Below are 26,733 nucleotides of genomic sequence, written 5' to 3'. Positions count from 1 at the left end.
CTCATTACCCATAATGAACACTGACAAAGGCAGCCTGGCTATTTTAACACTGTCTATATTTGTCATGTCTCAATTTTCAAGCTTTTTGCACTATATAAAGCCGCTTCTTTAAGTATATAAAAACAACAGCTTTAAACGCCTATACGCCTGTGTGTTTACATTTGCATAGTTTTGATAAGAACTATTGCGACCGGTGTTGTGAGTTATCATGTAATGCAATATTTATTGTGACAAAACTTGACCGGTAACCTGATAAATATGCAGAGTCGTTTTTCTTGAAGACATTGTGGGCTATCTTCTTCCTTGTAGCATCCTGGCTTGCGTAGCCATCGAAGCGCCGTAATGGGTCCTGTTGGTTGATCCGACCCACCAGAAGCCCCGGCTCCCCTGCGAGAAACAGAGGAGGTTAATGGAGTGGTTTCAGGAGACCAAAAGAGCGACATAGACAAGGTTAATGATCAGAAACAACAATATCTGTGTAGGAGTTACCTGGACGACAAGGCACACAAAGACCCTTGCTGTCCCGAACCAGCTCCATGGTTTCCTCGTCAACCTTCACCAGACGGATCGGGTACACATTGGGGAGAATGCGGCTGTTGAATCCACAGGCTCCCACCTGGCGAGACAGAAAATTAGCTACACTTCGATCCAATTCATTTTGCATCAGTGGAGACACAAGTAACATTGGCCATTGTGTTTGCTGACCTTGCCGTCCATGTTGGCAATGCTACAGTTACACTCAGTCGCTCCGTAGAACTCGCCGACCTGCGCCACCCTAAAACGCTCCGTGAAGGCTTCCCACACGCTGGGGCGCAACCCGTTCCCCACTGCCAGCCGAACCCGGTGACCCTTCTCTGATGGCCGCACCGGCTGGGACAGGAGGTAGCGGCAGATTTCCCCGATGTACTGCACCACCTACAGGGAGAAAACAGTCTTGTTATTATGCCACTACTAGTTCAAAATGTACAGTTCATACTAATTAATTTGACAAACTACATCACCTCTCAATATTCTGCAGATATTTAAGCCCTTACAGTGCAGTTGTACTTGATGCAGTCTTCCCAGAAGCGGCTGGCAGAGAATTTCTTCTTCACTACCACAGTGAGGCCATGGATCAGACACTGGCCAACTCCCATGATATTACCTGACAAGGAGGAGAGAGCTCATACTTAGGATATACAGGCCTAGCAAGAAAGATTAGCATTCATCAAGAGCTCAAGGATATCTTTACATACCTGCTGAGTGATAGAGAGGCAGGCAGTCATAGATGATGTCATCAGGACGCATGCGGAAGGCGTAATACCCAAAAGCAGCAATCCGGTAGTAACTGTTGGGGAAACAAAATAAAAAAAATGGAACAAACCCAAATCTAAATCTATCTAAAATGAGCTGTGCAGCAACTGTAACAACTCTACAGAGTGATCCTAGTGGTAGTTCAAGAAAACGTACCGACTTTGTACCACAATGGCAGCCTTGGGCAGTCCTGTGGTGCCAGATGTGTAAATATAAAATAGGCGGTCTGTAGAAGAGAATACAGTACGGCATTAAAACTGCAAGCTGAAATGGTAAGATACATACTTGTGTCTTCACAGTATTTTACAATCCTCATAAGAACCTGAACTCTACCACAGTCCATACGTTACCCTTGTCTATCAACAGATTTTGAAGACATCCATCACTGCTGAAGTCATGCATGCATTCAATAGTGCTAGCAATAACATCTCATATCTCCTGATTTGTGAAAGAAAGTCATAACAGAAAATGTAGCTTTTGTTTTCCTGGTGAACATTTTGTTATTTTAAACGGGATGCACACACTTTTTGTGGCGTGCTGAGCTATGCCTTCATACACCTACCGTAGACTTACTACTGTTCAGGAGAACTAAACGGTAACTGGCCATTTGTGATTCAGACAGCACACACCTCAACCAGTCAGTCATATCTACCCTAGACGGCTCTTGCTGTGCACAGAAAAATGTCAAGAACTGTCCTGAATACAAAATGACTCATAACTCTCATAAGTTCTGCACAGCCAACTAATCACTTCGCCAGGCACGAGTAAGATAATTACGAGTGAAACTCAGTTCATAAACTAGACAAGTGAGTGAGAGAAATGAATCTATCTGTGGTGCATACAGATTCATTTTCTACACTTTGGGAATTTAAAAAACAGCAATCCAATGGAACAAGCAAAAAGGGTGATCAGTCAAACATAGTATAAGGACACAGTTGTGTAAGAGTTGTTTAAAAGCGGACTCCCCCTTAACATGTTTACAGATGAAGTCCTGAAGAGAGTCAGAGTTCAGCTCAGTGGGAGATGGGGCACTCACCATTGAAGCCTTTGGGGAGAAGGCAGGGGGGAGGGGGGAGTGTAGATGCAGAGGCTAAGATGGGGTCCAAAGGTTGGGCAGCCAGACAGGCCAGATGTTCTGCACTGAGCTCCCCTGTACAGAACCGTACCATGGACTGGCCCAGGGAGGAACTCACCTCCAACATGGCTGACAACCAGTAAAAGGAGAGAGAGACAGTAAGGGAGAGAAGACATCAGTCAAGCCAGTTCAAGTGCTACAGTTTGCATAACATATAAACACAACTATTAGTGATGGTGGAATAAATACGTAAAAAACAAACATAAACAGATTTTGTTTAATTAACCTTTTTGTAAAAAGCGAGACACCGATTATGATGTCATTGACTTTATGAAGCAATATTGCCTACAAAACAAATGAAAACATTCATACAGTGAAGTCACAGACAAGCAAGTGTGACCTCACAGAAACCACGAAGAGAAAAGTGTAATGTCATAGAGAAACAAACAGAATGTTGATTGATGTCACAAGCAAGCATAATGAGCATAATAACTAACTCTAGAGACAGAGAGAGGGCACAGATGGAATGTTGACCTCAGAGATATGATGTCACAAACAGGCTGAATGTTGATCTCCAACAGCGTGATGTCATAGTGCTGAACACGTCACAAACAATGAAACGTTACACAGACAGACAGAATGCCAACAGTGTGACATCACAGGACACAATGTTGACCAGAGAGAGTGATGTCACAGACAGAATGTTAATGAAATACAAAAATGTCACTAACCAACCAAATGGAAGAGCCTAGGCAGAATGTTTAGCAGTCGTAATGACTGCTAGATAAATGAATATGAATTGTGAAATAGATATCAAGTTATAAATGTCCTGAGTTAAGCATCTGTGTATGTATGTATATTCTGTTTGTCACATAGCAACACTTAAGTAGCGAATATAGCAGTTGATCAGAACAGGATCACAGTTAATTTTTTTTTTCAAAATGAAAAATGATCCTCTAACAACATGATTGCTTTTGCTTACAATGATCATCATCTGCATTTTATAAAATCAACTACTGAATAATAGGCATGATATTAACTCCCCAAGCAGCCTGTCCCACCACGTTTGTCATAGTCTTACCATCAGCAAGCTCAGCTCCAAACACAATGCCCCGCGATGCTGACACTCCAATACAATGTAGGAGGGAATCACGGCGGAGGTTGAAGTTAATGAGTGCAGCTTCCACCCCCACCTTGGCGAACCCCAGCCAAAGGGCCACCTGTAACGGCCTGCTCTCCATGAAGAGGGCCACCACGTCCCCGGAGACCCACCCCTGACCCCGCGCCCACTGGGCCACAGAGTTAGACAGCTGGTCCAGCTGGGTGAAGGTCCATGTTTCCCCTGTGGCCTCATAGATCAGAGCCGGTTTGTCTGGGTGGAGTTTTACTGTCTGGGCAAAGATGGAAGGAATGTTGCTCCCACGACGCATGTAACGCCACAAAGCCAGCTTCACTCTCAAGAGCACATACAGGCCACTAGAGAGGGTTACAAGAGGAAAAACAGGGAGAGGTTAGGTCAGTAAAGCTGTAGAGCCATAAATATGATCAGAACTTTATTTGGTCACATTTAACTTACTTGAGGTCTCTCTTCGCAGTGCGCGCTGCGATGTAGAAGTATTTCCAGCTGCTTGTGCCCAGGTAGACCCCAAGGCCTGCTGCCAGACTCCAGGGCCAGGAGACCCCGAAGAGACGGAGCAGACCCAGGGAACCCAGAGAGACTGAGACACTCGCCACATTGTGCATTCTTGTCATGGAGGAAATGGGGAAAGATGGGTTTTTGGGACGGGATGGACATAAGTTGAGACAAACATGGGTTTAACTCAGGAGGTTGAATGGTATACTGTATAGACAAGTAACTTAGCTTATATAATATCTAAAAGAATGATATCAAACACCCGGAAAACCGCTAAAGTTGTCAATAAACACATATCAACATGCAGGCAATGTGGAACAGAGTCTACCAGCTCACATCCGGGCAACATACACGAATGGATGTCACAACAGGTCAAATTACACTCACCGAGCACTTTATTAGGAACACCTGTACACCTGCTTATTCATGCAATTATCCATTCAGCCAATCACGTGGCAGCAGTGCAATGCCTAAGATCATGCAGATACAGGTCAGCAGCTTCAGTTAATGTTCACATCAAGCAGCAGAATGGGGAAAAAATGTGATCTCAGTGACTTTGACCGTGGCATGGTTGTTGGTGACAGACGGGCTGGTTTGAGTGTTTCTGAAACTGCTGATCTCCTGGGATTTTCACGCACAACAGTCTCTAGAGTTTACACAGAACGGTACGAAAAACAAAAAAACATCCAGTGAGCTGCAGTTCTGCGGACGGAAACGCCTTGTTGATGAGAGAGGTCAGAGGAGAATGGCCAGACTGGTTAGAAAGGCTAACTCAGATAACCTCTTTACAACTGTGGTGAGCAGAAAAGCATCTCAGAATGCAACACAGCGAACCTTGAGGCGGATGGCACTTAGTAGCCGGTTGACATTGAGCTGAAAGCTGATACCTACTCAGTATTAGTAAGGTGTTCCTAATAAAGTGCTTGGTTAGTGTATGTATGCACAGCATCGCTACTGCGCAAAATCTAAATGCATGCAATGTAGACAACAACTTACCTACCAATCAGCAGCGAACTGGAGCGATGTCACCTTTCACCCACTAACCCTGTCTGCAAAAGTTGTAGTTAATTAAACGGAAAGTGTAGTCGCTGTATTCAAATCCACCTCCGGATGTCGAGAGCGTTGGATGGAAACAATGTAGCGTTTTAACAGTAAACTATCAGTTTCGAAGTGTTACAATAGTTTCATAGCTCACTGCTTGTCAACGCGGTTGTTATAGTAGTAAACGCTTCACATCCAAACGACATTTGAGAACGTGTCAAACATACGTGAGCGAGTCCCGGAGCCCGGCGTTCAAGGGAGAGCGGTGATAATTTCTGAACGACTGGAAGATTTGTTCGAAATCTGAATGAGAATTGGAAAATGTAGAGTGAATCAGGCTATTTTCTGTACTCCATATTGAATGGTGTCATTGCAACCGGAGCACCGCCCCCATTGGGTGTGAGTCTCCTCAGCGAGCTCAGCCATTTGATGAACTGGACGCTCGTCATGCCTTTCTCAAATCTGATTGGACAATATTCACCCCGTCCAATTGCTTCAGTTTATTTCAACCACCAGAATTTTCAGGTGCCCGTTGTGTCGAATCGATAGTAGGCTACAGGACACCGGTAGATACTACAAAATAAATGTTGTGAGATGGGTTAAACCCCTTTTTATGCTCTGTTCATACTGCAGTCTTACAGACTTTTGGCTGGCACAGCATGACCCTCACTTACCCTTGTTGGAAATAATTAAGAAAGGTGTTATAGTCTTATACACAAGTAAGAGGGAAATATTAATCTTTTGTAATCCATAAGACAAATGCTCAAGAGTGTCAATGCAGACTGGGGATCTGCCTGCGTGAGTCTGCACAGGAGCTGCCTGCTGCCGTAGTGGATCCCTCTGTGTGGAGGGCACAGCAAACTCTGTACAGCACTGCTCTCCTTAGTAAGATGTAAACCCAGGGGTCCAGGATCTGATTCCAGGAGGCCATACGTAAACCCAGTAGAGTTAACCCCTCTGGTTGAGGGACTGAGGCACTGGAGCTTTGGTAAAACTGCATCACTGACACAAGAATGTGGATCTGTTAATATAAGAGAGACACATAATCACTTATGAATGTAGTACTGTATCATTTACAATATTCAGAAACTATTAGGGACTGTAAATATACATCAAGTGGCTACTAAGGGTGGAAAAAACCTTTAAACAGCTGGTGTTAAGTGACAGTACTCACAAGAATGGGACTCCAGCACACACAGGAAACCACAGTGATCACAGCCAACTGTGCCATCATCTCCACATCCAGTGAGCAGAAAGAGGAGGAAGACGATGAGGATGAGGACGATGCATGACGGTGACACCGAGCCGCTGACTTTGGCTTAACATTCTGGGAGCTCACCCTGGCCTGCAGCAATGCCAGGCCACTTATGATGTTACAGAGCAGGGAGAGTGTGAGCGCTGTGAGGCCCAGACATGAGAAGGCCAGGGCCAGGTTGGTGTCCGCTGTAGATCGCGGGCCGTGGAGGGGCAAGAAACACCAGGTGCCGGGAAACTGGGGAGCGTAAGTGCCGACAGCGAATAGAGGCAGCGCTGCTAGCAGGAGGGCGAGAGAGGACAGAAGCAGCACAACTCGGCGGACGAGAGTCACTGTGATGGTGGCGGCGTGGAGCAGCGGCTGGGTGATGCCCACACAGCGCTCCACTGCCATGGCACAGCCCAGCAGCAAAGGGCACAAGCCAAAGAACACCATGCTTGCCCCAAAGATCTGGCAGAAAGTCTTGGCAGGCTCTATGGCATGCATTGCCACTTTGTACCTCTGACTATGATCCATGTGCACATACATGGCAAAGGCACCGGGGATCACGTGACCTCCGAGATCAGCCAATAGCAATGCCCCTGCCAACAGCAGAAACGGCGCTTTGGCTTGGCGGCGAAATCGGACGCGGGATTTGGCCAGGATGCCCAGAGCAGTGATGTTGGAGATGGCGCCAAAGGTCATGGTGAAGCAGGACATTCCTAAGCCTGAAGATCTGATGGGTAGCGAGGTGCTGCTATTTAGCAACAGGGGATTTGGGTATTCAGAGGAGTTGATCTCTGACTCGTGGTGGAGGATGGAAGGTGCAGAGGAGGGAGAAGCCATGATGCAGCAGAGAAGGTGTCCTCAGCTTCAGTGTCATCTACGGAGAATTACAGGCAAAGTTAAAACTACTTTCAATAAATATTTCTCACGATCAGCACCTGTGCAGAGCCTGGTTGAATTGTTAAAGTCTTTGTGCATTGATTCAAAGCTATTGAGCCATAATTTCTAACTAATATCTTTACCTCATTCTGCTCTGCTAATTTCTAGGCATCTTAAGTAATTCATACACTGCGGTACAACAGAGAAATCTTAAATGCGCTATCATGCACTAATGAATGCTTTGACACATGCTTCACTGGGAAGCGCGATGATTGATTATTATAAGTACGTTTGGTCTGCCAATGGCTCTCGAGGATTTGGACCATAATTAGGAGAGCTGCTGTTGCACAGGCAGTAATGAAGAGGAGCCAGAGCCAGAGCCTCTTTCTTTTTCTGAAACTCTACCCACTGTTTTCCCTTACCCATCATTCAAGCACGGGCACATATGTGATTGCTTGGATTGAATGCCTGCATGCACTCTCACACAAGCAAACTCTCAGAAATATGAATAATCATGGGAATGACCCGTGAAAGCTGAGCATCCAACAATGGGATCATTTCTGTATCTCTTGTTCGGAGGATGTTTTAAGGATCAGAGGATTTTGTTGGCATTTCTGCCTTTATTAGACAGTCACAGTAGAGAAATTTGGAGAGAGACTGGGGGGTGACATGCGACAAAGGTCCCAGGCCAGATTCAAAACCTAAGATGTTGCGGTTAAATGGTAGGCGCCTTGGCCAGCTGAGCCACCAGGACCGTCCCACTGGAAGATTTTTAACAAATTGTTCAACAACTTCTACCAGCCCTGTAGTGTGGCAATGAAGGAAACTTGTGTAATTTTTGTTTCATGCTGCTTTCATGTGGTTTGTTTGCACAACATATCCTCTGACCAGATATTGTGTATGCCCGTTGCATGAAAATTGTTCTCCTTTTCAGCACATTTCTTGCACCTGTTTAACATCTTCGACCTGCCACAAACACACCTTGCTCATTTATCTTTTACCCTTTCTGGAACCTCACCATAACAGCTCCACAGCTGCTCTCTTTGACAGTTTCCTTAACTCATTACTTGGTTTCAGCCAGTGTTTTTGCTTTGGCTGAACTGTCATGATGCAATGAGTTTTTGTCAGTTAGTGGTGTATATGTGTGTGTGTGTGTGTGTGTGTGTGTGTGTGTGAGAGAGAGAGATAGAGATGGGTATAAAATATGGGATACAAAAACACCTCACAATAAATATCCTTTTCTTGAGTTGGGTACATCACATTTCCCTCGCTGATGCTTTGTGGGCAAGATATTGAAACCAAACTAGTGGAGAATTATGAGAATTATCAGTTTGAGGGAATCTGCCAACAACAGCCTTGCCTCTGCCTCTCTACTCAATGTCCAAACGTCTGCAAGAGGTTAATGAAGTCTCACTCTCCAGAATGATTTGAATCTCAGCCCGTCCACAGGGGCACAGCAGTGACGTGCACAGACTCTCTTAGAGACGGGGTGAAAATCATAAAAAGGACACTTTTCTCTAACAAAGCCCAGGGATTCCAGGGGCATGCTTTCCTGGGAAGAGATTTTTCAACACACTGCTTTTATAACTAATGTAACTAACTTCTGATGACTTCTGAGAAGGATTTTAAACTACTAACATTGATAAGAAAGTAAATTAAAAAAGTCATTAATGCAAATCTAGAGAAAAAAAAGTCCTGCCACAAAAGCAAATTTTTAGTCTGAAATAAGTTTATAGTACTATTGATACAAGAGTGTTTTCTTTGGTGGACTTTGCTTCTGATTCTATACACATGTTCCTTAGAGTTGGTATTTGAGTCTAGTTCCTGGGGTTTCAAAGAAAAAATAAATTATTTATCACCCTCTTGATGCTTTATGTGAAACTTAAGATGCTGCACTTTTTATTGAGTTTTTCCGGTCTGATATCTCTATTGAATTCCATAGTGATATTAAACTGTGTTTTCCCAATAGTAGACAGTGACTAGAAAATGAACTCATCCCATTACCATCCCAAAATGAACCACAGTGGGCTTTATTATTCTAACAGAAAGTTCAACCTATACTCTTCAACGCCCCAAGAGAGTCATTTTCATAAGAGAAAGTTTTCACTCCTCAAGCAATTCAGCCCAAATAAAATAAGGGAGTAAATAAATAAATAAATACATTTTTTATTTTAGACTTTCACACTAATTTATACTTAAAATGTGCAATTTAAAGTCACAGACCCCCTGATGGGCGGAGAAGGCTGCTTGGTGCTTCAGTGAAAATTAATTACCTCCACTGCTCCCCTTATGTCCATGCCAGTACTGTACAGCAATACTTTTAATACATTTAATTTGTATTTTTTTCCACTTGCGTTCTCTCCCCTCTTGCCTTATCAACAGTCAGCGTACCAGCAGAGAGAACAGGCAGGTGACAGCTAACAAGCAGCAATTTCCCCGGGGAGTGTGAATACATGACAAGGGCTCTGCCTGATTAAAAGGATTTCAGGAGCTCCGTTCAGGACAGGCGGAATGTGACCAATGATGAAAGAAACTTGTCATGTCAAACCCATCATGTCATTTGCCATGCAAATGCTTCAGACGGACGAGTGATGCCGGCTACTGTATCTTTTCCCACACAACAAGCCTCTGTTACTCTGAATCTTGTTGACTTCTTATTACTTTATGTTTCAAACAAAGGGTTTCATTCCTCAACAACTACGGCGTGATCAAGATGCTAATAATCATTAGGGCTTACACAGAAAGTACAGAAAATTAGAAATGCCCTGCTAAAATTGGGTTAGTGCTCCTTTTGCACTATCCATTTTTCAATAGCCTCAATTGTCAAGGCTTCAAAATCCCTCTTTAACTTGTCTCCTCTCCCTCTCATACACCTCCCATTCATGACTAAAGTGGATTTAATAGACAAAATCATTAAGAGATCATAGCTTTCCTAGGGATTCACCTCGTTAGTCTATTTCATGGAAAGATAAAGTGTTCCTTATTTTGTATAGTCAGTCTATATTTCAGCTTTCACTGATTTACTACCAGATACAAATGTGTAAAGCATGTTATCAAAAAGTAAATGAACATGAGCGTGGTTATCAATAGTAAATGAAACTTACCTTTAGATGACTTGTTGATGAATTGTTTGGAATGGCACAGAACAGAGGAGAGAAGAAGAGTGTTACCCACCTGCTGCCTCAGCGTGTCTCTCCTGTCTGCAGAGCTGCCTGGTTCGCCACAGTCAATCATCCCTATTGTCCACACACACACACTCGTCTGCTCTCTGTCTCCCCTCTCCTCTTTCTCTGTCTCTCTGCCAGTCTCTCTTTCTCCCTGTCTGACTCTCTCTGTCTTCTGTGGCTGCTATCTTATCTCTACACGCTCGACCTTCCTCTCTGGATGTGTTCCCTCCATCCATTCATCTCCTCTGTTGCTCCTCTTTTAGTAAACTCTGAAACAGAGACGATGCCAGCCTTCACCTTCTTTTTGCTGTATATTGACGATATTGCGAGCAGTTGAACAGATGAGTTCAAAGTCTGCAACTGCTAAAATATTCTAATTTAATTGTCTTATTCTTCCTAAAACAATAAGACAATTGTTTCTGTTATTCAGTTTGGATAAATATCATCATCTACTGTCACATATAAAGATCTCTGGGCATAAAAGAGGACACAGAGACAGACATCAGAGGAGCTCGAAGGACCATGATGCTCTTTGCTTGCCTGGATGAAAGGTTACAAATCGTTTACACAAAGTCACCCCAACACAACACTGAACCTGGCGGATATTTTAGTAAATCTGATGTTTTTACTGAAGCTTTTCATATAGGAGGCTCAAGGAATGAAAGGTGCAGAATGGTTGCTCGCTTCAAAGAGAAACTGCTCCTGTGCTTCTGAAGAGATGCGGTCAGAAGCTGCACAGAAACCCTAGAGGTGCATCAACTTTGAGTCGAACAGGCTTTGCAAATGGTTAAAGAAGCAATACTCTGTTTCTTTTTTTGCAACTTATATTTTTATTGAAAATAATATGCATGAGTACAATTATACACCAACATGTCTCTTCCCCTTTTCCCCGTAATAAACCCCCCACCCCTCTAGGAAAAAAAAAAAAAAAAATAATAATAATAATAATAATAAAAATAAATGGGTTACATTCCACCTTGTCAACCATTACATGAGTAATCATCCCATCCATACTGTTTACATGGGTGTAATTCAGATAGTCTAGACAGGATAGAAGACCAACAGGTTTATCAATGTTCAATCCCAGCTTTCTTCCATTTTTTCTCTCCAAATTGTTCACCTTTCATTAAATTGTGTGTTCTGTAATCTTAATGTGTGTGTTATTTTCTCCATTGAGTAGATTCCTCTTACAACAGTCAACCATTCTTTGCAAGTTGGAGGTTCTGTTTTGAGCCATCTTAACGTTAGAGCTTTTTCCACAATCACTAAGAGAATTTGTAGTAAATACTTTTTTTTTTTCCTGTCTTTCACTTCTTCTGGCCTAGCACCTAGAACGGCAATCATCGGGTTTCTTGGTAATGTAACATCAAAAACTCTTCAAAAAGTTATCTAAGGACACTCTCTCCAAGCACTTGTCTGATTTGGATCTTTCCTATTCACTATAAGAGGAGTTCTGAAAAAAATGGCTGACTATACTTTCCACAGGAACTCTCTCTCTTGTTACTTTGTGAGTTTCAGTGAAAATGTCAATCCAGACTACCTCACTAATCTAGTGTTTGAGTTGACTCTGTCTCATCTTCCCTGACACATCTAATGTGTTGCTGGGGCTACTTAAGGTTTGTTTTGCTCTGTTTTAAAAGTCAAGTACATGTTTTGAGATTCAGAGTTGCCTTTGAGACCGTCATGCCTCTGAGCCACTGGAGGAAATAAATAGGAATGAAGAGAAGAGAGGAGCAATGGAGCGATCTTCCATTTCCTCTGTCTGTATTGCTCTCTGCCCTTTGATTTGCAAGTTAACAAGCCGGATGAGCGTTGTAGCAGTAAGCAAAGAGCTATGGGACAGCGTGATAGACATGGATTACTGATAGAAGACAGCAGAAGGGTTAGAAAATCAATACGGGAGCGTGGGGTTAGTAATGACCTTCTGTTTGCTCTTTCGACAAAACTCTGAACTCTAATTCCTTCCTGTTGTCTGTTTCTGCCAATCTCTGCCTGAGTAGAATTTCAGTAAAGCCATCAATTCCCATTTCACAAACTGGGCTCTCTGACATGAAGATCCAGGGAGCAAAACAGGATATCTTTCTCCCTCAGATGTTAAAAACTCTAGATTTTTATTTTCTAGATTAAATGAATTATTTCAAAGGCAATAGTGGGGAGACCTTGGTGCCAGAGTGATATTTTTTTCCTAGAGAGGAATCAACGCTGAAAACAATTAACACTTAAAACATTTATTATAATAATTTACAATATGAAACATATAGAAAATGTAAATAGGGAATACAAAACAAAAAGATCATTATTTTGAGCAAAGAATGTGAAAAATTAACACAAACATAATTTGTTCTGTCCACATACCAGTGGTTCCAACAGAGTCAATATTCTGACAGACAATAATAACAATATTGAACATTCAAAGTTTAAGACACTGATTATCTATAATACACCCCATGTCTATTCATACATTTAAATCCAATACATTTAACATGCCTGGAGCAGGAATGCTGTAACCTGCTCAGCTTTATACAGAAATTTACAGCAATATACGCACAAATATACATTTCAAATCCATCTTTGTCTATTTAAACAATATTTTAAATACAGTGGAAAAAATATACAGAAGAGAAAAAAGTCAAGGAAAAACAAACAAAAACACAAACGATAAGAAAAAAGTGCTTGCCTTTGTTAGAAAATCTTTCAGATTGTCTTTCAGATTGTCTTTGGTCCGATAAAGTACCTGGATGATTAGGTGAACCTGATTAAACCAGGTCTTGATAATATCAGTTTGCTGGATTTTTTGCGTCCAAAATCAGTCATATACATATTTTTTCCACACATGAAAATACATAGAAAACATTTGGAGAGTTTTGTCCCAAAATGCAATATCCCCCATTTGAAAACAAACAAACAAACAAACAAATTTTCACAAAATGTCTGGCATGAAAGTAAAGCACACTATGTGTTACTGTTTAAGTCATGGATCATCTTAACACCTTTGCTTAAATATTAGCATATGCAGGTTTTAAAGGATAGAATGATCTGTGTTTTTGAAATATTGACTGGTGAATTTCAGATCCCCCCCCCCAAAAAAAATAGATATATAGCATTTTGGAATGAAGTCCTTCATTTACAAAATATTACAGTTCTCTTAGACCAGCTTAAAATGTAAAGGCCAACTAATGCTAAAGAATAGTAGCCTACTATTCACAATATGTTGCAGCGAGCCAAACGTGTGTATTGGCTAAAACATGAGGACATTCACTGTAAATCTTCCAGGAGATGGAACACAAATTCATCGTTCCCAGGTCGTTCCTTCGCTCTTCAGATATGAGACTCTCCTGTGTTCTGGATGCTCTTGGATGTCTGAGGATGACAGAAGGTATTATATAGGCAACCCAATCAGTCATGATAGACTCACTCAGCGCTCTTTCATTATGCAGATTGGCTCTGCTCAATCACCAAGATACAACATGCTTCACTTCACACCACCTACTTTCCCTCCTTATCTCCGAGCTCCGGAAAAGAATTATAAGTTTGCTTTTGAAATGGCTCCAAAATTAGACTTTCACAAGGTCCTGCATCCATTATGTGTCTTAAATGTCTCTTAAGCAATCTAATTACAGAGGAAATGGTGAGACGGATCATATCTCACACTGTGCTGCTCACACCCACATTAATTGCTTAAATTAATGGGCTGATTTAAAAATACTGTTGCTTGGTGGACAATGCAGGCATCTTTCAACAATGAGAAATTAAAAATGTTGCTTCAAGTAGCCTGTGTATGTTCTGACTTTGTTGTTGTGCTTTGTGGTTGGAGATCTTTAGTTTCTAACCTCTTTGTATTTGTCTGCAGATGATGAAAATAGGTTTACAGTATAGCTTAAATACTTATGAGAATGAAATGATAACCCAATAAGTTATATATTATATATCATCATGAATTCAGCAAATCTCTAAGATTCTGTTGCATTTTGATGATACTGGTTAAGGTGGTGGTACTGTGTGCTGCTAAATTATTGGAGAATTCAGCTCAACATTACAGTCATTCTGCCTGCATCAGAGTCACTACAGTGAAATACTGAGTTTGTAAGACTGCTCACCTGTGCTTTGCTCGACTGGGAGGAACTGAACTCGGAGTACCTTTTCTTCTGAGGTGCACAGAAACTGGACAGGAAGCTTCCATACTCTTCCCTCACCTGCAGGGGGCAAAGGAGAATATTAATTGATCTGAATTCATAATTGTAGAGCTTATTGCTCATTTGCCTGCGCTCTTCTGATGTTTGGGAGGAGTGTGACAAACCTGCTTAGAAAGCAGACAGTGCATGACAAAGAGCAGGACCCCCTGCAGACTGCTGAGGATGGTGAACAGGTACGACATGGCTGCTGTGCCCCCCTCGAACTGGAAACAACCAAAGATCCACATGGTGCCCAGCACACACAGCTGAGCCACTGCAGTGATGGTGAACGCCCTGCAGGAGGCAACGAAGACACACATGGGTCAAATCTGAGGTACTGCAAGTATCAGCGTGAAATGTGTTTGGTTTGATTTTGATGAACTCACTTAATTTTCCGCAAGTTGTTTAGGTCGGGGTTCAAACTTGAGAACTTCTGTGCCAACTTCCACACAGTGATCAGAAAGAAGAAAATGTTTACCTGAAAGACAATGGAGATTATGTGTTAAAAACAAAAACTGAAGTCAATTTTAGAGGTATCACTCAACTCTTATTACTTACAATGATGATGAGACAGGCAGGACCGAAGAAACTCCAGATGAATGCACCTTCCAAGTTCAACCAGCAACTAGAATACATATCAAGACTTTATTGAGCAGGGCAGAGTCTTTCAAAGGTTAGATATTATTAAGGCATGAATTAGAAATAAGGCAAATGCCAGTAATGGGAACTCACTGTCTCTTGGTGCCGTATCCCTTGGCATTGACTATGGCAGAGATAGCGACAATTACAGCTGGGACTCCGTAGCCGCCTGCCATCATGTAGAGGCTTTTGAAGGTAGTGTTGAAGACCAGCACTACCATCCTGAAGAGCTGTACGCCCTCCAGACACATCCAGCAGAATGATGCCAGGTAGAAATAATGCAGCAGACCGGCTACCACTGCACAGCCGGTCTAATGTAGCAGGGAGAGAGAGGAGAGGATCAGGAACACAGCAGTGGAAATAACAGACAAAGGATGCTGAGAAGTGACAGAGAGGGAGAAACTGCTTACTGTACTGTTGTTTACAACTGTACAGCACACACATAAATCATTCAGTAGCTCTGCAGTTACTTCAAACATCTAGTCCCACACTGCAAAAAAAGTCCATCTTAACACGTCATTTAGTCTCAAATTTAGCCTTCAGATCTTATTTTTCTTAAACCAAGAGAAAGATTCTGCTAGTTAGGTGAGATAACTCCACTTGTTTCCAATGCAGTTTAATTTGTTTCAGGAATTTTCTAGAAATGATTGTCAATATCATCAGAAAATCGTCAGAATAAGGCAGATCACTGCACTACTATCAAGAAAATGACACTTGATTCTACTAAATTCTTGAAACAAGTTGATTTGCATTGGAAACAAGTGAAATTATCTAACCTCACTGGCAGATTTTTTCAAATATTTTAAGAAAATTACGATTTTAGGACTCAATAATAGACTAAATGACTTGTTAAGATGGAGATTTTTTGCAGTGCACTCTGCATTGGAAGCAGTCTGCACACCCTTTGACAGAAATAGGATTTTGCCGCTGTGTTTGTATTTACACGGTTCTCTGTGCGGGAGATGCCTGCAAGGAAGACGAGGTTGGCGATGAAGAGGCTGATGCAGAGGTGCAGGTGAATGGTGGTCCGCGGACTCTGGATGGAGCGGACCAGCGAGAACGTGAGGATGCAGATGAAGAGGCACAGTAGAGACAGGGAGAGGCCCACCCAGGTGATCAGCTGCAACTCAAATGTGTCCTGTTGGGAGAGAGAGAGAGAGAGAGAGAGAGAGAGAGAGAGAGAGAGAGAGAGAGAGAGAGAGAGAGAAAGAAGGGTTACAACAATACATAAACAAGAACTGAACTTTGAGCTTGTGAGTGCTATCAGTATGGAGTCAGATTTGTCTCAAAAATAAATAAATGCACAAAACAAGTTTCATGACTCGTAAATAAACACGGATGATCACAAATGTATTTTCCTGTCCACAAACAAATGCCACCCAACTTGAATAAATGTCAAACTATTTATTCTACAAATAAATACAATGCAACTTGAATAAATGTGAAACAAGCCCACATATATAGTATATTTCCAAGTTGTAAGTTTATTTTTCCAAAGTTATATATTAATATTATAAAAATAGCATTTGAAGTGTTTACTGTATGTGAGGTTTTTTTTTGCATAAATTAACAGGTTGTCAAATCTGTATTCACAAATCACCCGACACCTGATGTGTGGATTCGGTTGCATTTATTTGTGGATTTTTGAGACGGTTCTGGCAGAGAGCAGTCCTCTGATCCACAAATGTGTTTTTACGAGTTGTGATATACATTTGGGAAACTTGTTCTGTGCATTTATTTACTTTTGAGACAAATCTGACTCCGACTCATTTTATGGTGTGTAACCAGTGCAACAGAGAATTTTTTTTACCTCGATCTCATAGAGGGCCATGAGCACCGCAAAGCTGCTCAGATGGTTGCAGGAGCACACAGTGTATTCAGCGTTGGACTCCACAACGCTGCAGCCACGAGGCGACCACGCTCCACCCTCCTCCGTGGAATCCCAGTATACACAGGTGTGGTTGCTTTCGTTTGTCTGTGAAGCAGATTAAGGCACCAGTATGAACAGAGACTGCGACAGTTATCTCATTATAGATGTAACGTTCATCCCGATTGATCGTAGAATCCTAAATTGCAAACATGGGGACTTTGCTTTCTTCCCTACCTGTTTCAGGTGGTAGAAAGTTAATATGACTGGCTCTTTGAGGTGGCTTGTGTCTCTGTTACTAACGGTGGCAGTCACCACTTTGGAGTTGATCTTGAAGGTTTTGTTGTATGGTGGCTTCATCCCACCGAAGAAGCCATCGGTGGAGTCTTCCAGGTTCTTATAGCTCAGCAGGGACACTGTTGTGAAGCCTGTAACAATCACACAGGGACACACTGGGTTAAGTGGACATTCATTCCCTTTAATGGACATCTATGGATTAAATGAGGTTATGAAAGTGGTTACAAGTGTGATAATTATGTTGATGATGATGACCTGGGTAGAAGGAGGCCTCTCCAGCGGCTGTCTCTGACTGGATATCCAGCTGGGCATGCTCAGAGGATAAAGTCACGGCTCCCTGGGGTAAGACTGCCCCCCTGCGTACCCAGAGCTCCAAATCTGGACCCAGACACACAGATCAGGCTTTACAAACATGCATTACTTGGCAGCACATAGATGACTTCAACAAATGAGAAATTTACGAGCCGTGCCTTGATGTGAAGTTACACAACTGACCTCTTGGAAGAACAAATTGTCTTTGTAATGGAACAAACAGTTATGACTGAGTTGCATGCCTCTCAGAGAACAGGAAAGCAAATACTAAAGCAAAAAAGCAAAGAAAGCGAAGATAAATTCTTCTGCTTCTGTATGTTGATTTGTTGTTAACCTGTGTGAGTGTTGGATCTGTTGGTCCCGGGGGGCTTGATGAACGGCCCTATCAGCCTCAGAGCGTTCTCCACCACGTCCAGAAAGGCGGAGACTTTCCTGTTATCATTGAAGGCTACGTTGGACAAGAGCCCATCTACCATAGACAACAGTCTCTACACAAGGGAGGAGGGGGAGGAGCAGCATGTGGGGGGAGAAAAGGGAGACAGAGTCAGACTGACAGAGACTTTCAGGCTGCATACCATCTCAGTTCAGCCTAAACAGACCACAGTGTTGTGCAAAGGCATGTCTACACCATGTGACAGAGCCGGGGGGGGGGGGGGGGGGGGGGTAGCACCTCCTATTTCCGTGCTGGCTGTGGAGCACTGGCAGCTTTTTGTATATTCAAATTGCATTTCACTTCATTTTTGTGCAGAAATACCTGTAGAAGGCCCTCTCCAACCAGCTCTGTGGGACTTTCACTCTCAGTAAGCTCCAGACAGCTGGACGCCAACTGGCTCACAACGTCTTGTACACCTGGAAGTTTCTAGGAATCAGCGAATAAAATAGAGAGAGAGAAGTATGAAGCAGTGATTTTATTGGTATAGTGGATATTTTGAATATATGAATAGTGAGTGTATACCTCTTCCAGACTGTCCTCATGCTTGAATACATCACAGTTCAACACTGAGGAAACAGGAGGGGAGATTCATTGAACTGGCCGTACCAGAGACATATTATGAGGATGCTACAGCACATAACTCATGAAAATGTGGTACTTGGAAACAAAACTGGTAACATAATGAATGTTTGAAAAAATTGAGTTGTACTGTAATTCTCACCAGTACAGCGGGACTCCTTGTTGCCATAGTTAGTGAACCCTGCATGGCACGCACAGTAATGGCCATTGTCTCCGCGGTGGCAGGTTCCATTTCCGCAGATTGTCTTATCAATCACACATGTGTCTAAAATGGAAGTGAATCAATGAGAGGAAAATGGTTTCACTGTGTGTTTCAATCATTACTAAGAGAACAATAAATGTCCTGGTCCACTCAAATGTTCATATCCAAAATGGTCCTTGACATTTCTTACTGCTCATAAAAATCCTGTTAGTGCATTGCCACTAAACTACATTGCAAAAACAGTCATCTTAGTAAGTCATTTTACTTGGTATTGAGTCCTAAAATCTCATTATCAGCTCAAAACCCCCCGAAAAGGGGAAAAAATCTGCCAGTGGGACGATATTATTTAACTTTTTCACTTGTTTCTAGAATTATCTTGAAATAAGGCAGATCACTCCACTATCCACTAACATTAAGATCATGTCACTTGATCCAAGAAAATTAATTCTTATGTCTTAAGAAAAAAAAATGATTTTAAGACTCAATACTAGATGAAATGAGTTGTTCAATTGTTTTTTTTTGCAGTGTCATGTCTGCATGTCATAGCACTTTACCTTCACATTGCTCCGCATTCCCTGAGAAATGAGATTTGCCAGATCTCAATCCAAAGCCGGTGTTGCAGACACAGTAGTAACTGCCCGGGGTGTTGAAGCACGCAGCATTCTGCCCACAAGGGTTTTCTTCTTGACATTCATCGATATCTATATGAGGAGGAGGAAGACATTTAGTGTAGATGAAAGCGGCTGAGAGAGGAAACCACCACACAGACACATAAGGTGTCATCTCATCTTTGAACACATATATCAAGATCACAAACAGTGTGTCACTGCTGCTCTTGGAAAGAACACTCACTAGTGAATCAAGCTTACCACATGCGCTGCTTATAGTCAGGGTGTTCGTTGGCATCTTACCTCTACATGTAACATTTTCACTCCTGCGAAAACTCTCTGCTCCACTACTGGAGATGAAGCCGGCGTCACAAATGCAGGAGTAGAGTGGGATTGCGTTGTGACACTTGGCATTAGGTCCACAGATGTCTCCGGATTCCACACACTCATTGATATCTTAATGCAAAAGATAAGGACAGGCATTTCATATTTGGAGGAAACACAGACCAAACGTATGGAACAGTCTCTGCAGTCAGTGATGCAAAAGGACAAGGCCAGTTACCTTTACATGTTGCAGGTGTGCCGGCTGAAAAAGTCACACTCTGTGATGATGATATGTAACCGTCTTCACACTTGCAGTAGAAGCTGCCCTCCGTGTTTAAACAGGCTGCATTCTCCCCACATGGGTTAGCCTCAGGATAGTCCTCATCAGTAGCACATTCATCATAATCTAAGACCAAAAGCACAGAAAGAGGGATGTGGAAAGAAAGAAGGGCATCACAGAAATCAACGCTTGAATGAAAATACTTTAGAGATGAATCTAAATCTAAATGTGACCAAGCACCATTAACCCGAGCTCATTTAAATTTCACAGCAGACCCATTTCACATCAGAAAAAGTTTGGTGAAAATGTACTCTTTCAATTCAATCATTAATAATTCAAAACAATTCATACCATTTTAAACCTCTGAATGCAAAGATGAATAATTCATGAAAGCCACCAACAACAACAACAAAAAAAAACTACCTCCCACAACATGCCTGCTTTGTCATGTTGGGTCATGAGTAAGATATCCCAGGTTAGAATAAAAGCTTTTTTTTTTCATACCAACACATTCTTGGTCCTTGATGTTATATCCTATAGGGCAGGATGGGTATGACAGCACCATGGCCAGGGACAGGTGGAGAGCTGCAAGGCAAGCAGGAGCCTGTCAGCCTACAGTTCTACAATTTCAAGATATTTCAGTGGAGATACAGGCAAATTAAAGCGTCAATTTGACCACATGAATTACATCAGAAATGTTCCAAGTTTTAACAAGGCCCTGCAGAAAAAGGTAAATGCCCTCATTCTCTCTCCTCATTTCCTCAGATTGTTCCTACAGCATCTGCACACAGGTTTCGCCCACAATTCCCCCCCGAACTGTACGCTGGTGTCCGGAGAACTCTGCTTCCTCTGTATGAGGAAGCATCAGCTGGCATGGCACAAGCAGAAAATACCTTTATATCCTCAGGCTGTGAGGCTGCAGAGTCAGTTCTCTAAGTGACACCAGATGGGTGTAATGTGCCGATAACAGGAAGAGGGACTCAGGTTACATTTTTTTTCCCCCACCGCTTTTCTGTATTTACGTTGAATCCAGTCTGATTCTTAAAAGAAATAGCTAATTAATTCAGATGTTTGAATTAGGGACAAACTGTTGAGGCTGAACTGGTTCTGATGATGTCATTCAGTAAATGTAAAACCTACATAATATAAAATTTGACTGTGCACTCGTGATTTGTTCAGTTCCACTGCATCTGTGAGTGTGACAGGAACTTTCCAGTGGCCTCTCCAAAGGCTTTTCGGATAACTTCTGTCCCTGTGTGGACAGCTGGCATCATGGTGTAGACTGGGCAAAATGCAGAACCAGTGACAGAATGACCTCAAATGTGTATAATCACTCTGTAAAATCACCATTAGCATTGTGGAGCGTTTTTACTCATCACACTAGTGAGAATCTCTCAGTGTTGTCACCTTGTTGTGATTGCATGGCAACGCACAGTCAATGTTTCTTTGTCTGAAGGCAGATGTGTGTGTGTGTGTGTGTGTGTGTGTGTGTGTGCGTATATGTGTGTCTGTGTGTTATTGCGGACACTATCAGGCATCAGGCAAAGCGGGTGCTGTGAGATGAGCTCATCGTGTAAAAATATCTCTTTAAAGGCAGGGGAACAGAGGTCCTCTGTGGAGTGGGGCCCAGACAGTGGGTTATTTTTTGAAGAAAAGCTGCTGTGTTCAGCATCACTCTTTTTCTTTTTGCTCCCAATTTATTTGTCTTCCTTCCCTCACTCGGGCTTCAGGCTCCAAGTGCCTGTAAAAGTAAAGCTGAATTCTGAATTGTGACAATTTGTGTTTCTCACTTTTTTTTTTTTATTATTTCAACAGTGTAACTTTTCCCAAGATTGCTGGTGGATTTTGGTCTCACTGGAAAGTTGTTTACAGAACTAACCGTACATACGTGAGCTGCTTGTGAATTGTGGTTTTCATATAGTCTGCTAAAAGATTTAATGACCAGATAGTAAATAAGTTATCAAAGACATTCAGCGATTGAGAGAGAAATAGAGGAAGAGAGAAGCCTGAGTATACGTCAGGCTTTTTTCCATCTTCAGTGAGACAGATCAGATTATGTGTCACTGACAAATATGATCATACAGTATGCTTCTGAACTTATAATTGAATTGAATACCAAAAGTTCCATACAATTTTGTTCTAATTTGTAACATTTCAGTCGTCTAAATCTCTTAAGCGTGCCGGCCCGTGTTGACCAAGAGAAACAGATCATTACCCACTTAAAAGTTAGTACTCGAAGTTCTGCTGCAGCCAGTTGGCTTCCCTCCTCCAACCACTGAATATTTTTTTCCCCCTCTTTCAGCACAGAAGATTTTCCACAGTGTCGGGGCTACTGTGTTTAACGGATGTCAGATGGGACTCACCCAGCATCAGGAGGTTCCCTCTGCTCGTCATGGTGAAGAGAGACCCGCTGTCCCTATCAGTAAAAAAAAAAAACCACCGGAGCGAAACTCTGGAAAACGTTCTCTTCTTTCAAATGATGTAGATCCCGCTCTCTTCTTTCCTTCTCGAGTTTTTCCCCCAAAAGTTTTCCCAGTTGTTTCACTGAAGTGAGAACCCGCAAAGGAATGACATCTGCATCCACCGGTCAAGTGAGGCTGCTGTGTGGGAGAAGTAGCTAAGTGCTGATATCACCAAATAAAAAATAAACAAAAACCCAAAACAGGCAGTCTCATCTCATGCCTTGGCCTCTCCCACACTCTCTGCCTCTTCCTCACTCTCTTGCTTTTTGAATCTCTGTCTGGGGAACTGACATGCTGGATTTTGTGGGCAGGGTTTCACTCTCTCTGAGTCACGCCTCTGAGAAAGGGGTGGGTGGTGGTGGTGGTGGTGGTGCCCTTCAGCAACTGCTGCCCTTGCCCTCTCCCTTGGGTGGGGGAGAGGGGAAGTGTCAAAACTCTCTACTATAGTTCCATAATGACCAATGTATGTATATGTATATATATATGCCTTATCCTCATCTCTCTATGCGTTTCTCCTCTGCTCCACACACACACACACACACACACCCACACACACACACACACACCCACCCACCCCCCACCCCCCCACACACACACACACACAGGTCATTGTTTTAGAGAGCGCTGATGATGATGACATGTATATGGCTTAGTCCTTTTTGCCTTTGACTGCATCTGCCCATAACAATATAACAATGGTAACAATTTTAAGCTTCATTTGGAAAGCCCAGAGGAACAAACATATACACACCTCCATTGGTCTATTTTCTCCACTCTCACATAGATGTATGAATTAAGTCTTCTGAGAGTGAGTTGGTTTTTCAAAAGTGAGTTTCCCATAAACTGTAGACAGACTTGTGTCTGGAATATGTGAACAACCACAGCAAGATTAGACACTGCTGCAACCTTTAGGTCATGGCTTGCTGTTAGTTTGCTGAAAAACCAGACATAGTAGTGAGAACTACAGAAGATAGTGCATTTACAATGAAGCAATTGTGGTAAATATCTTCTTTTTTTTTCTTCAGAAATTCTACAGTGGATCCCATGACTAGAACACTGAGCAATTTTACACTGATTAGCCGTTTAAAAGATTAAATGGTTAAAGACGTCTAGGCTAAAATGAGGCTAGATAGGGTTTAAAAGTTAATGTTCAATAGAAGTCTTCATCTTAGACTACGTTTTCTGGGGAATATGACAAAAATAAAGCATTATCTTGTACATATGGACTGCACTGGTGCATACTTTGGACATTTACAGCTTTGTTTATGCATTGTTTAAATATATAATAATGTATTTACTGCTTACAGCTGGGCTATATATAGCCAAAAAGCATCCTGGGCTATGAGAGCTAAAGCATATACGCAACATTGAAATGACGCCTATAGTGCTCAGAGGGAAGAAAGAGGAAATACAACTGCTGACTGTTATTGTACATAAAGAGACAGAATGTTCTTTTCTTCATCTCACCTTTTAGTTGTCGCTGTACCTGGGTCACATGTGTGCAACCCACAATGCACATGACCACACTGATATATAGACCCGGTTGTGGTGGGAGAGTTAAAAATGTGATGAAGCATTGATATGCTGTACGTGTTTGCAACAGTACCTCACAGAACAAAACAATCGTTGCGTTTTCATCGACTTTTCTTGCGAGGTCATTTTCAGGTCTGCCCATGAAATGTCCCACGGCTTTTGTCCAGCACCGGACTCGTCATAGACGGGTAGAGTTAGTTATTATTTAAGTATTCCACACTTTTGAACAATGAGGTGGGCTTGGTGCTGTGTGGGCCTGGGAACATGGTGACAGACAGTAGGCATTTGGGACTGGTGTTACAGATCTGGGTGGCACAGTGGCTCTGTAGTTTAGCAATGCTGCCTCACTGGGTGCTGTGGTTTCCTCCCACAGTCCAAAAGTTGGGTTAGATTTTGCACATAGGTGTGAGTGTGTTTGCAGTGTGTGTGCAGGATGGCATATGATGTAGCATGCATACTGAACAGAAATATAAATGCAACATGCAAAGTTTTGGTCCCATGTGTCATCAGCTAAAATATAATATCCCATCCACGAGAAGCTTATTTCTCCCAAATCTTGTGCACAAATCTGTTTACATCCCTGTTAGTCTTTCAATGGAATGCTTTTCTTAAATTAACTGCAACGAAGTAAAATCTTTGAAATTGTTGCATGTTGCATTTATATTTTTGTTCAGTATATACAGTATGCATATGATGGTATGTAAAGTCTGTAAATATGTAAATATAATAGTATGTAAATGCTTGTGATAAAGGGCTATATAAATAAACATGACTAGACTAGACCTTGAGTGGTATTGACACAGGCATTACCTAACAAATTCCTGGCAGTAAAAATCCTGGCAGTAAAATCCTGCCAGTTGCTCTGATGAAAGCTCTCAGTTAATAGCCCGTTAATAGCCTGTCAGCATGTTTGCTAAATGATTATTATTTTTTTTTACCTCACCCTGGATTAAAATCAAGTGAAATGAAGACTTGAAGTGTCTCTCTTCATGGATGGAGTGCTGTCTTATTACTGTTTTACTGGGGTTGTTTGATTTGATAGTTTTTGATGACTGAGCACCCAACTGATTAACTATCACACTTGTACTCCCCTCTGCAGTAAACATGCCAGGAGTGGCTGTTTTAACAAGAAGAACACCTTGTTGTGCCAGGGAAGTATTCTTCAACAGTTTGAGGTGGTGCACGGTCTATGCAAATGAACTGTAAAATGTAAGGTAAAGGTCATCAGTTGGTGACGAAGGCTCCTGTAACATTTCATACTGTAGCCTCCAGTCCAGCTCAGATATAGGGCAGAAATTGGGAGATAACACAAAGTCTTTCCTGTGACTAACAAGGGCGTGAAACATGGAATGTATTGGAAAGCAGATTTCGTAGAAAGGAAACCAGAGTTATTGTAAAAGGTGGGGATGAATAATAACATGAAACCTGCTGTACCTCTCTCTAAGGTCTATCTATCTATCTAACAATATTTTGCACCACGCAAAGAGCAAAAAGGGGGAACTGCGGTTGACACATGATGGGGTCTTTTCACTGTGTAGCATTTTATACAACCTTCTACGGTTTAGCTACAGTACGCCACGTATACAGCACGGGCTCTGGAGTCATTAGGCGCTGTACATTGGTAACAGATTGAACTCAACATGTGTGGTGAAACATAGAAGCAAAAGTCCCTCAGTACATGAAGTGAAATAATCCAAGACAATCAACAAATCAAATGTATGCCAGGTGTTCAGTATCACAAATGAAATGCACAATGTTACTTCTCTCTTTTTTCTCATAATTCATCATTTCACTCCAGACCTATTTGGAATTAGGAATTTTTGACAAGGGAGTGAGTAACAAAGAATGACTATTTTGAAAGAACGAGTGTTTCGCCACAGTTTCAGTTTTACTCAGCTCTTTAGGGTGATTTCCAGCCAATAGACAGAATCCTGGCAGGCATCCAGGGCTTATCCTGTTATCTCCCAGCCCTCTTCCTGCCCATACAGATAATGTACGTATATAGTTTTGGATGTTTTGTGTTGGCTATGTTTGTTTTCATTTGGTTTCTTTCTGAATACTCAAACAATGAGGAGGGACCTCAGTGTGGCCCAGCTGTCTCAACAACTTCCTGACAAACCCTGAGCTGAGAGGTCAGGCTGGAGACTTAGTAGTCTGGTAGAAGCACCGGGTCTTAATGCATGACATGAGGTAAAGGACTAAAATAATATCAGTGTCAGGTTTACAGTGGCGAGCGCAAAACATGTGCTTCTCATTTACCCCTGTGGTGACACGCATTTAGAATGACAACCTTAATATGAAGGGTGTCATTTCAAAATGCTATATCCAAATATTGAAAATGCTCTTTCCATTTTCAAAGAAAGGTGTTGCCTGAAGTTCATGAATAAATATTTCAAAAGTAGGCATGATACTCAAAAATGTTGCTGCTTTGTAAACAAAGCTCTTTTATTACCTAAGACCTACAACAGTCCCTCTTAGTTACCTGGGACCTACTCCCTAAATTTCTACTTTTACATTTTTTATATGCTACTTTTTATTCATTTTGTGTTGTGTTAAGTTTAATGTGACCTACGGAAGCAACCCACCAAGTCAAAGTCCTTGCATATGCAGACTTACTTGGCCAATAAAACTTATTCTGATAACTTCCATAATATTGTATAATGACTTTTCTATTCTATTCTATTTTATGCCAGCAAT

The 26,733-nt window shown here is 42.0% G+C and overlaps 3 protein-coding genes across 3 annotated transcripts in view; all 3 read right to left on the bottom strand.

Moving 5' to 3' along the window:
• The window catches only part of LOC144538316 (long-chain fatty acid transport protein 1-like), an 8,052-nt gene extending 2,665 nt beyond the window's left edge, over positions 1–5,387 (bottom strand). The window contains exons 1-10 of the mRNA XM_078282379.1: positions 4,998–5,387; positions 3,945–4,112; positions 3,450–3,844; positions 2,330–2,497; positions 1,450–1,519; positions 1,236–1,327; positions 1,035–1,144; positions 706–915; positions 490–616; positions 250–387 (exon numbers count right to left, since the gene is read on the bottom strand). Of these exons, the coding sequence (XP_078138505.1) occupies positions 250–387; positions 490–616; positions 706–915; positions 1,035–1,144; positions 1,236–1,327; positions 1,450–1,519; positions 2,330–2,497; positions 3,450–3,844; positions 3,945–4,111 (1,477 nt within the window). The 5' untranslated portion in view covers position 4,112; positions 4,998–5,387. The remainder of the gene's footprint in view (positions 1–249; positions 388–489; positions 617–705; positions 916–1,034; positions 1,145–1,235; positions 1,328–1,449; positions 1,520–2,329; positions 2,498–3,449; positions 3,845–3,944; positions 4,113–4,997) is intronic.
• Positions 5,388–5,814: 427 nt separating this feature from the next.
• Positions 5,815–7,122, bottom strand: LOC144538318 (prostaglandin E2 receptor EP1 subtype-like). Its single transcript, XM_078282381.1, has 2 exons — positions 6,217–7,122; positions 5,815–6,063 (listed from the first exon to the last, which is right to left on the bottom strand). Exons 1-2 carry the CDS (start codon positions 7,120–7,122, stop codon positions 5,815–5,817), a joined length of 1,155 nt encoding a protein of 384 aa, XP_078138507.1.
• A 5,425-nt stretch (positions 7,123–12,547) lies between these two features.
• Positions 12,548–22,466, bottom strand: LOC139925485 (adhesion G protein-coupled receptor E5). Its single transcript, XM_071916877.2, has 19 exons — positions 22,405–22,466; positions 20,546–20,626; positions 20,000–20,167; positions 19,741–19,893; positions 19,384–19,530; positions 18,770–18,892; positions 18,571–18,614; positions 18,370–18,474; positions 17,950–18,103; positions 17,559–17,681; positions 17,244–17,434; positions 16,950–17,114; positions 16,083–16,277; positions 15,233–15,450; positions 15,059–15,125; positions 14,887–14,978; positions 14,626–14,794; positions 14,426–14,521; positions 12,548–13,688 (listed from the first exon to the last, which is right to left on the bottom strand). The coding sequence occupies exons 1-19, from the start codon at positions 22,433–22,435 to the stop codon at positions 13,647–13,649; spliced, it is 2,364 nt and encodes a 787-aa protein (XP_071772978.2). The 5' UTR covers positions 22,436–22,466; the 3' UTR covers positions 12,548–13,646.
• Between the last annotated feature and the right edge of the window lie 4,267 nt (positions 22,467–26,733).

This window comes from Centroberyx gerrardi, unplaced genomic scaffold (assembly GCF_048128805.1).
Source record: "Centroberyx gerrardi isolate f3 unplaced genomic scaffold, fCenGer3.hap1.cur.20231027 Scaffold_109, whole genome shotgun sequence".
NCBI lineage: Eukaryota > Metazoa > Chordata > Actinopteri > Beryciformes > Berycidae > Centroberyx > Centroberyx gerrardi.
This window is presented reverse-complemented; position numbering and strand designations above follow the sequence as displayed.